The sequence below is a fragment of the Budorcas taxicolor genome, chromosome 17 (genome assembly GCF_023091745.1).
Source record: "Budorcas taxicolor isolate Tak-1 chromosome 17, Takin1.1, whole genome shotgun sequence".
Classification (NCBI taxonomy): domain Eukaryota; kingdom Metazoa; phylum Chordata; class Mammalia; order Artiodactyla; family Bovidae; genus Budorcas; species Budorcas taxicolor.
The window spans coordinates 24,600,621-24,612,693 of record NC_068926.1 but is presented as its reverse complement, the minus strand read 5'-3'; the positions used below and the strand labels follow the sequence as shown (position 1 = coordinate 24,612,693).

The window sequence follows — 12,073 nt, the reverse complement described above, 5'->3', positions numbered from 1 at the left end:
TTGCTGGCATATTGAGTGGCGCATCATCTTTTAGGATTTGAAATAGCTCATTTCAAATTCCATCACCTACATCTACATAGCTTCGTTTGTAGCAATGTAGTAAAGCCCACTTGACTTCACACTCCAGGATGTCGGGCTCTAGGTGAATGGCCACACCATCGCAGTTATTCAGGTCATTAAGACCTTTTTTGCAAGCTTTTCTGTGCATGCTTGCTACCTCTTCATAATCTCTTTAGCTTCTGTTAGGTCTTTACTGCTTCTGTCCTTAATCTTGCCTATCCTTGCATGAAATATTCCCTTTGATATCTCCAGTTTTCTTGAAGAGATCTCTAGTCTTACCCATTCTATTGTTTTCCTCTATTTCTTCGCATTGTTCATTTAAGAAGGTCTTCTCTCTCCTTACCATTCTCTGAACTCTGCTTTCGGTTGGGTATATCTTTTCCTTTCTCCCTGCCTGTTACTTCTCTTCTTTCCTCACTACTTGTAAGGCCTCCTCAGACAACCATTTTGCTTCGTTGCATTTCCTTTTGTTGGGGATGGTTTTCTTCGGGTACTCTATCTAGCAGATCTAGTCCCTTGAATCTATTCCTCACTTCCACTGTATAATATAAGGGATTTGACTTAGGTCATACCTGAATGGCCTAGAGCTTTTTCCTGCTTTCTTCAGTTTAAGCCTGAATTTTGACATAAGGAGCTCATGATCTGAGCCACAGTCAGCTCCAGGTCTTATTTTTGTTGACTGTGTAGAGCTTCTCCATCTTTGGCTGCAAAAAATAAAATCATTCTGAGTTCAATATCGACCATCTGGTGATGCCCACGTTTAGTATCACATTTTGGTTTGTTGGAAAACAGTGTTTACTTTGACCACTGTGTTCTCTTAATAAAATTCTGTTAGCCTTTGCTCTGCATCATTTGGTACTTCAAGGTCAAATTTGCCTGTTATTCTGGGTATCTCTTGACTTCCTACTTTTACATTCCAATCCCCTATGATGAAAAGGACATCTTTTTTTTGGTGTTAGTTCTAGAAGGTATTATAGGTCTTCATAGAACTGGTCAACCTCAGCTTCTTTGGTATCTGTGGTTGCAGACTTGGATTACTGTGATGTTGAACAGTTTGCCTTGGAAATGAACCAGGATCATCCTGCCATTTTTGAGACTGCACCCCCTGTAGGTACTGTAAGACTAAAGGCTAACTGATTATGGAACATACATTAGAAACAGTTAATCCCAAGATCAGATTATTACTCCATTGTATTTCAGTGAAAATACCAATATGCTTACTTTCGGTTTGTTTTTAAATTCTTCACCTCTTTGATTTTTTATTTTTTGCCTCTCAGGATTTGTATGTCATTACCACCTGTACCTTGTACCTTCCGTATGAATAACTTGATGCACCAAGATTTGATTGGTTCAACCAGTTACCAACTGAATTAAAGTTATAGTTGGATAGATCTCTTTTGTTTGCCTATTGCTGATTTTCCAAAGTCAGCATACAGAGGCCTGTCTTTGATCTGTTTCCCATCATTATTTTAGTCAGCTGTGGACAACATAATATGACCATATGTGGAATGCTTGACCATCTACAGGAGCCTGCCCATTGCTTTGTTCAGAAGAGTTAAGAGAGCATAAAATACTTATTTCCAACAATGTTGATGTTCTCTGATCCTCAGAACATATTAAAAGTTAGAGTGATAGTTTATATAGCTCCTTGCATTTCCATGTCCTTTCTAGGATAAGATAGAAGTACTTGTGAGTTTGTGGACCTACTAAAGAAATAAGGTTCAATAAGTAAAAAACTAATTAAGTTTGTGTAATGCCAATCTTGGCACTCAAACTGTTATTGCTTTGACTGTTTGGTTGTAACATCACCCAAATGATCTATATAGTTTTCTGAGAAAGAATTAATAAAACGGGATTGAGCAATTTGGAAGAAGATGATGGTAATTCTAGGCTGTAGAGTAATATGCAAAGAAAACACCTTAAGAACATATATCAAATAAAAGAAAAAGAATCAAATAGAAAACTACAAATGTAAAATAGTCTTAACAGCAATCTCTTTCCAAATTAATTCAGATTCCTAAAGAATACAAAGCTGTTTGCAAAGCTGCTTAAGTAAAGGGGAAATTTCTGTTACTTGTGTAGTTTGGAAAGAAACACGTGATGAACAGTGACCTAGAATCCTCAGTTAATCTCATGACCACAGCTTGATGAGGGAAATCAGAAAAAGAATATAGCTTGTTTAACCTACACTTCACTACTAACTTTAAAATTTATATACTTAAATATATTACATGTTAAATGTTGGAACATTAGAAACTGCAAATGCATTAACTTGTACTTTTTTTTTTTGCAATTGACAAAACTGAGTAGCGAGAACACTCAATATCCCATAGATAATTGATTACAATCAGTTAACATATTGTGGTTCATACAAAAAAGTAAATAATCATTAATGTATGGCAAGGAGGTTGGGTAGCTAGGCATTATGTTATAAGCAAATATATTTCTACTTTTTTAGAATAATAAAAACATTTTACTATAACATAGTAAAAATAAGAAATAACATCAAAACATTTTATAAGAACAAAAATATCACACACAGCTAGGAACAAGACTAAAAATATGCAAGACTCTAAACAAGAACTACATAGTAGAGTTGAAAAAATTAAGGAGTACAATTAAAGTGATATCCATTTTCATGAGCTAGAAGACTATACAGGAGGCTTTCAACTCAGAATCAATATGATCACAATGAATTCCCAAAAGGAATACGTGTCTATATGCATGTGCATATATGTGCACAAACAGATGTATGAAACTTCATAAGTTTTGTTTTTTCATTTCTATGAATAATCAGATAATTAAGAATAACCAAGTAAATCTTTAGTAAGAATAACAAGATGAAAGGATTTATTCTGATATAAAGATTACGATGTAATAAAGACTACATGACCCTGGTAGGTAGATTGTAGATCTAAATGTAAAATATTGAGCTTTTGGATATCAACAACAGCAAGCCATTTCCACTCCTCTGTCCACGGGATTTCCCAGACAAGAATAATGAAATAGGTTGCCATGTCTTTCTTCAGGGGATTGAACCAATGTCTCCTGCATTGCAGGTGGAGTCTTTACTGCTGAGTTATGAGGGAAGCCCAAAAGAATGTGGTATATCCATATAAATAGATATTGTTCATGCATAAAAAGGAATTGAGTACTGATATAAACTGCAATATGAAGATCTTAAAACATTAAGCTAGGCAAAGGAACCTAAACACACAAGGTAACATACGATAGCATTTACATCAAATGTCCAAAACAGGCAAATTCTAGAGATATAAATTCGTGTTAGCTAGGTTCTAGGAGGAGAAAATGGGATTAACTGCTCTTGGATATATGAAGTTTCTTCGATATGATAAAAAATATTCTGCAATTGGATAAAGGTGATTTCACACAAGCCTTTGAATATACTACAAACCAGTGAATCATACATTTGAAAATGATTACTTTTATGATATGTGATTTATAACTCAGTCTAAGAGGACATGATAATTTTCAGAATTGCATCATTCATTCAACTTCCCAGGTTGATCCCTAATAATAGACTTCATTTAGATGTAATGATATGCTACTGAATGTTATTTCTCTACCCAATATTTTCTTTTTAAGAACTGATGATTTGCTTTACTTTTTCTCTTACAAAGGCAGGACAGCTACCATCACATGTTCCTGCTAAAATAATAGATATCCCACTAAGAAATATATCCAATCTACACCCTAAAATGAGGGGAAAAAAAAAACACACAGGTAGGGAGAATGAGTTGTTAATTAAAATAGTAATAATAAAATATTTAAAAATAACATTCTAATTGTTTGAAGATGAGCCTCCCTGACCTTTTGTAAAACAATATGCCCTATGGTCTAATTTCAAAACAGGTATTGCTGCCTCTATAATGTAACAGTCTATAGAAAGCCTTTCTTAACACTTGTAAGAAAAAAAAAGAAAAGCAAAGAAAAGAATACTTCATTTTCAAACGAAGAGCTCTTACTTATTTTGATCTGGCAATAAATCCTGCTCTCTGTCTCTTTTTTTTAATTAACCAGTTAGAAGATCTCTTTTACTCCATGTAACAGGCAGCATACTATCTGAGAAAAAGTTAAAGCTTTGAGCGAGTCAGGGTTTAGGATGACACTTTAAAAAAACTGAAATAAGAACAGTTTCTTTCTAGCAAACTGACCAAGAGAAATCATAGCATAAGAATAGGACAAAAAGAGACACCAGGACCAAAATAAAATGCATGTATTAGGCATGGTAAACATTTACATGTGACATGGCTATGAGAGGTTGTAATATATTTTGGTTAAAAAAAATTAAATAGTAAATTAAAATAAAAATGAAATAACTGTACAACCTCAGTACTATGTATGAAATATAAGTGAATAGAGTAGTGGATAATACTAGATTATTATTACCAACAGTTCCCTTGGTAATTCAGTAAAATAATGATGTGTCAAAGTAATTCTAACATCTGACTTTCATTCAAATTGAGGCACTGTTTTGCTTAACAAAGATTTGCTGGAATTACTATTGTAAAGCCTTATTTTAACTTCAAGGAACTAGATTTAGCAATATGTCAAAATTGTGGTGTATTGGTATGCCACTGGCACATGTACAAAACGAAATCGAATATAAATCAAAATTGTGATTCAAAACACACTGTCAGATATGGTTTTCTGAGATAAGAATATTCCATGGAAATACCAATTAAAAAAATTCAGACACATACAACACAGTGAATCATAACCAATATTCACTGTATCCAAAAAGTTAATAGCAACATCCTCCATGTCAGTGACATTACATTTGAAACTCAAACGTGCTGTTAGCATTTGGCAGAACTTAACCAGGGATAATTTTAATATCTAAGGTGATGTAAATATGAATGGGTTAACAACTTGCAATGTGACATCACTGTCTAAACTGCCAATATCTCTCAGAAGTTAAGCCTCTTCTATGACAAAGAATGCTACTAAGAGGATCATTTTTCTTTTCTTAATTGATGGGTTCAATTGTGTCATTTAGGGGAACTTCAATATAGTTAAAAATATTTTATAAACTCTTAGACCTGACCATTAGACAAAAACAAAAAGGAACTATAAATACTTCCTCTGAATAAACTTAGAAAACAATCTGATCTTAACAGATTCAAATACAAGTAAATGTGGAATTTGGAATTTAGTACCTGTTTTTTGTTTTCTTACAGTGCATAGTTAAAATGTGAGATTATACTAAATTTGTGTAATACAGGAAAAATTAAACTGAAAAGTTTGGATAAGTCCAGTTTTGTTCATTCTGACCATTTTAATGTATTAAAGGATCTAATATATATTCTTTAGTAAAGAAAATGAGTGCCCATCCTTTTAGGTTTGTGTTATTTAGATTCATTTTATATATTGGGGCCATTTTGTAGGCACCTAACTTTGTAAATGCTTTTTCAAGATTTTTCTATTACATTGTCAGTGGGAATTTTTTTTTTTAAACATTCTTTATACAGAATATCTCATTAGTTGGTGATACAAAGTAAATTCTTTCCTTCTGGTGGTATGATTCTAAAATTTTAACTAACATACATGAAGATATACTTGACTTAGACTAAATTAGAGCTCAAGAAACTAATACCTTATTAAATGTAGAGTTATATTTGAAATATTCTTCATCTTTTGTAACCTGTTGATAATTATTTTTGGTGGAAACCCATTGTATGAAGTATGCCCAGTCATCTCTGACATTTTGCGACCCCCTGGACTGTAGCCCACCATTCTCCTCTGTCCATAAATTTTCTGGGCAACAATACTAGACTGAGTTGCCATGTCTTACTCCAGGGGATCTTACCGACCCAGGGACTGAACCCATGTCTCTCACGTCTCCTGCATCAGCAGCTGGATTCTCTATCACTGTGCCACCTGGGAAGGTTGGAAACCCACGGGGTGACTAAATTGAATTTGAACTTTTCAGTAAAATTTTCAATAGATACCTAATTTAGATCTAATAAAGCATGACATGTAAAAACACAATTCCCATTACTAAACAAAAATGAATTCAATTTTATACAGAATATATTGCACAATTTAGTCCCTATGATTATACAACCTGAGGGAGAAGAAACTGGTGAGTTTGACTCAAGTGTTGAAAATGATTTGCAGGGAGAAACTTTAAGAACTAATTGTAAGTTAATGTTAGCAGGAGAAAATATCCAGTAAGTACTGAAATTAAAAATTAGATATAAATGATAAAAAAATAAATCCAGGGTTTAGTGGATGCATACACCTATTAATATCTCCATTCCTATTGGAATTTCTTTCATTCATAAGCCCATTCTGCACAGAAAGTTGACTTATTTCTTAATTCTAATGGCAGATCTTATAGAATATACATATCAATAATGGACAATGAGAACTGAGAGAGAAAGTTGTTAAAAGGTTTCTAGGAAAGGTATTATACTATGAATGTTACTGTGTCTCAGTGTGATGACAGGGATTCTTGTAAACATCCTGACTCTCTCCCTGATGATGACGCTGAGATACAGAGAGTGAAGAGCTAAAAGACTCTAGAACCAATATAGATGTTTTCATATACCTTGCATGAAGATACCTTAAGTCTGAATATTTTAATAAAATTTCCTTTTCTAATGTGAGATGGATTTTCTATTACTTGAAGCCAAAGATATCTTGAGGTTATTTAATTTGTTTGACCCTTTATATATTTAAAAATTATCTTTTTGATGTATTATTTTATTATTTACTTTAAAAATTACATTATGATGTACATTTTCTAAATATAATACAAGTAAGCTAATTTGAAAACCTCAAAATATTAGTTAAATTTTGCTTTAACAATAAAATTCAAAAGTGTCTTTAAAATAGTCTCTCATGAAAACTTAGAGGTTCTTTTCAACCATGGTCCCACAATTATGAATAACTTAAAAATATGAATGAGTATCTTCATTTAAAAATGAAAGTTGTTTTCAATTTACTCTTATGAGAAACTGATTGCTAGAAAATCATAAATACTTAAAAATAAGTAAGTAAAAATAATTTTTGGACATGAGGATTTTGGACACCATTGAAAGATTCAGACTTTATTTGATCTCTTTTTCAATGGATTTATACAAATGTTAAGAACATGAAAGTATCAATTCTAAACTACTTTAAAAACTTATTTTTACCAACAATAAATCAACTTAAAATTTTAAAAAATAAAATTTCAAAAGGCACATATTTATTCAATTGGCTGTACAAGCAGACATCTGTATAACAAACTTGGCAACGTATGTGAGGACAGAGAAGGGAGAGCAGAAGCAGTGGCTTAAGGCATCTCTATGGAAATTAGCTTTTACAGGACTACTTATTAGAAAGTGACGATTCTTTTCCTTTATCAAGGCACTTGGACTTAAAAAGAGTAAAGTTTCTTTAATGCCTGAATCTCTGACGCCACAAGAACTTGATAGGATCATACACACACAAAATTTAGAAAAAGTAAAGTTTAAATAATCAAAACCTACAGGATTTTTTGTAAACTTTTTGTAAACTGACAGTCATTTCTTAAGGTAAATATTAAAAATAAGAAATTTTTACTAAAATGGCATATTAGTGTGTCATGAAACTATAGCCACAATTCACCTAAACAACTGACATTATGCCCTATTAAATCCTCACACATGTGAGAAGACAATTCAGTTCCCTGATATTATCTTGATAATCCATTTACAAGTACTGTGAACTTTTGTTCAAATACGTGAACATTTTTATAAAATGGATTTTCCAGAAAAAGATGTCAAGGCTTGATATGTGTACTACAGTTTCCAGTCCTGTTGCCTTGCACCCTTTCTTAAAAGCTCTCTGCTTTGCAGGTAAATACTTCTCAATACAGTAATCCAAAGAGCTAAAGAATTATAATTGGCATATGGATTTCACATACACTTTTACAGTAAATCAGTATTTACCAAAATATGTTAATAGAAGTGAAAAGCAACATACTTTAAAAAATATTTAGTATAAGCTGTGAATGATACTGTATACACAAAAGCTTTGCTTAGAAAGTACTGAGAATATGAAACTCTGAAAGTCATAGAAGACAATACATATGAATTGACAATACATATGTATGTGTGTATGGGGGGTTTGTATATTTGAGGTGTTTAAAGTGTTTTAAAATATAACATTAAAGCCACCAAACTAAGACTTTGAAAAATTTGAGGTTAAAAATTTAATTTTGAAATGACCCTCAAAACTATAAACAAGATGAAAGTATCAGGGAAAAGAAGTCTAACAACTCCATATAAATAAAAAACACCCCCCTCAGGAAAACACATTAAGATCATGAAAATAAACTAACATCATTTACAAAAATATGAAAATATAAATGTTCAGTAATTACAAGAAATGCTGTTTAAATTTTGAGGTAATAAAGTAGTAAAATAAATAATCATGAAATATTTTGTTTTTACATATCATGTTGAATCAGACAACAGTGTAAGCAAAATCCCTCTTATTATATGGAAATGAGCAGTCCTACTCACAATGGAAATTTTTTTTTTCACAGTGGAAATGTTAAGTGGCACAAGTTTCTAAAAAGCATTTGGGTAATATTTATCAAAATTAGTTTTTAAATTGTTGTCCTTTTAAACATTAATTCCAATGAATCACACATTTTCTTAATAAATTAATTATATATATCAGCATATATGAGTTTGCAAGGGTGTTTATCTCCAAGTTGTTTATGATAGAACAAAAAAGGAAAATGGAAGAAATAATCTAGTAACCTATATGTTTATCAAGAGAAAATTGTTACATTATGGTACAAACATTAAAAGCAAGTTAAAAAAATCATTAAAATTATAGTGCAAATACTTACTTCCAACTAGCCATGGAAGCTGACTGTGTCATACTGTCAAATTAAGTAAGCAGTTTTAAGAAGGTTTACAAGTATGATTCTATTTTTGTTAAATTATGTGTATAAGTATAGAAAAAATTAGGGAGGAGATGCAACATATTGTAACAGAAGCTCTGTCTCCACAGTAGGATTATATGTTGCTATAATTTTTTCGTTGTCTAAAAGATACTTTTAATTTAGAAAATGTGCAATGAATGTTCATGTATTTGATAGAAAAATAAACAGAAACAGATTTTCTCATTCTTTCACAGCTAAAGTATTGCTGAAGTAAAATATTTTAATATTTCTATAATACTGTGCTGGTAATATATGAAACAGAAGACTTGGATATATGGTTACAGGGAGCAACTAAGCAGAGAAAAAAAAATAAAACAACAAAAACAAAACTATTTTCTAGACACCTTTTTGGTATGAGAAAATCAGAATTTTAAAAGTAATTAGTTAAATGTAAATAACTCTTGCATCTATTTCCAAACTGGATTTCAAATAGCACACAGTAAAAGTCAGTATAATAAAACCCTTTTTAAAAAGTATAGAGGAACCACATCATATAAAGGAAAGGCAGGAGAGGAGAAAAGTCTGGAAATGGGACTGAAATCAAAATTATTCTAGACAACAGGCTAAGTGATATAACTTCAATTTATCAGAAAATCAGTTAGTGAGCTTCTGATTAATCAAAGCTAAAAGTCAGCTTTAAAGGGTTACAAAGCTCTTAAAGTCTAATAAAAGGGACATGGAGGTCATAAAAACAGGGAAGTTTTACTTTTCTGGAACCCTGAGATAGTATCACTACATGGAACAACATATAACAGAGATTGGAAAACACAGTTGTTAAACAAAATTCCTATGTTCCCTATATATGACTTACATAATATTGGTTCCTGATTCAAAACTTAAGGCATAATTTTATGCTGCATACAAAGGCCAATTTTTGACCTGAACTGATACAGGGTTATAACTTACGGAATGTAGAAGTTAAGGTTTTACTACTCAGCTCACAAATCTAATAACCAGCAAGCACCTGAATTATGTCAATCAATGGAAAGAACAGTAAAATATCCTATAAAGTAGATTTGTAGGCAACATTAAAGTAATTCCATCATTAATTTTAGCCATCAGAAAAACAATCATTTCAGGATAAAAACCGAAAGAAAATTCAATGATTTTCTACTATTTTAAACATTAATTCAAAATGAAATTAGATACTTAGTTTGTAGTAGGAATTTTTAAACTTTGGTTTCTTTTAAAAACATTAGATGAGAAATTAGAAAGTTTCTTTTTATAAAAATAAATTACTTTCCAATGCTTAGGTATAAGAACTACTTTGGGCATATTTTCATGGAAGAAATTAAAGCTAGCAATACTATTAAAATAAGAAAAATTATGCAAAAAACACAAATAATTACCACACTTCAGTTGGTTCAAAATGTAGTAAAAATATATCTAATTATACTTATTACTATGAACACTATCAAAATCGGAAAAATATACCATATTATAATTACATGGTGTGCCTCTGTAAAAAGAACCAAGGTTCTAAGATTCACTTATTTTTTTCTCCAAAGGAAAATAAATAGCTTTGTATACAAAACTTGCCATCACAACGTTTACATCAGCTGGAATTTAAATTTTACTGAGGAGAATTCAGGCAGAAATCACTAACATTCCTCAGTCTGCAGCACACACTGGCTGATGCAGAAAGTTTTCCTCTCCTAGGGTTTCTGGGCCAGGGCGATGTTGAGTGGCTTGGAGCCTAAGATGCGGCCATTCATCTCCGTCATTGCTTTAGTGGCCTCCTCCGCAGAGGAGAAGCAGATCAAGCCAAACCCTTTGCTTCGCCCTTCTTCCTGCATTACCTTAACCCTGCTAATTGATCCAAATGTAGAAAATTCCCTCCGCAGTTTTTCATCATCAATGGTCTCATCCAGGTTCTTAATATAGAGCTTCGCACCCTGGCACCGCCGAAATCTTTCATGTTTCAGCTGCTCAAACATTTGCTTTAACTCAGCCTGTCTCTCTGCTTTCTTCTGTGCCCGGCCTACAAAAAGCAGCTGTCCGTTTATGTCCTTTCCATTCATTTCTTCAACAGCCCTTTTGGCAGCCTCATGGCTATCAAAACTCACAAAGCCAAAGCCTTTGGATTTTCCACTGGAATCTGTCATAACCTTAACACTCAGGGTTTTGCCGTATTTGCTGAAAACTTCCTTCAGCCTCTCATCATCCATCTCATCTCCAAAATTTTTGATGTAAACATTGGTGAATTCATGGGCTTTGTTCTGAAACTCGGCTTCTCGATCTTTGCGGCTTTTGAATCTGCCAACAAACAGCCTGCAGTCCTTAAGCAGTGTCCCATTCATCTCCTCGATGGCCCTGTCCGCAGCAATCTGGTTTTGAAAGTGCACGAATGCATAGCCCCTGGAGCCCTGATCATCACTCATCACCTTGGAGGACAGGATCTTCCCAAACGCTGAAAAGTGTTCATAAAGGGTTTTGTTATCAATGGATCTGTCCAGATTCTTGATGAACACGTTCCCAATCCCAGATTTCCTTAAGTAGGCGTCACGTTGAGACCACATGAGACGGATGGATTTGCCCTTTATCAAGTCAAAGTTCATGGTGTCCAGCGCCTTCTGGGCATCCGCCAGCTGCAGAAAGTTCACATAGGCGTAGCCCAGGGAGCGGCGGGTGACCAGGTCCCTGCAGATGCGGATGGACAACACGGGCCCCACGGCGCTGAACTTCTTGAACAGCAGGTCCTCGGTGACGTCAGCATGGAGGTCACCCACGTACAGGGAGGCCTGGCGGTACTTGGCTGCTATATTCATCTTGCGCCTCACCACCAGAAGCCGGTCCCTAAAGAGCTCCTGGGGTGATTTCTCCAGGAGTGTGGCCCAGGCTCATGCGTGGTGGCCTCTGAGTCACGGCTTTGAGGCTCAGTGTCGGGGTGCATGTACGGCTCCCCAGGCTCAGGCATCATCCTCATTCCAAAACCCCCCACAAACCAGTCCGGCCCATCCTGGAACAAGGGTGAGAGAACTTTGAAATCTCAAAGAAAGGCTCCCAGGCCAAGCCTGTCCTTCCCGGCCAGTGTGTGAGCAATCTTCAGGTGACGGGCTGGCCCTC

The 12,073-nt window shown here is 33.8% G+C and overlaps 1 protein-coding gene across 1 annotated transcript; it reads right to left on the bottom strand.

Annotated features, from left to right (window-relative positions):
- Positions 1-10,662: 10,662 nt before the first annotated feature.
- PABPC4L (poly(A) binding protein cytoplasmic 4 like) lies at positions 10,663-11,775 on the bottom strand. Its single transcript, XM_052654927.1, has one exon. It carries the CDS (start codon positions 11,773-11,775, stop codon positions 10,663-10,665), a length of 1,113 nt encoding a protein of 370 aa, XP_052510887.1.
- Between the last annotated feature and the right edge of the window lie 298 nt (positions 11,776-12,073).

Bases quoted from the DNA above. Each gene is read 5' to 3' on its own strand.
- PABPC4L (XM_052654927.1), bottom strand. From the start codon at position 11,775: ATGAATATAGCAGCCAAGTACCGCCAGGCCTCCCTGTACGTGGGTGAC.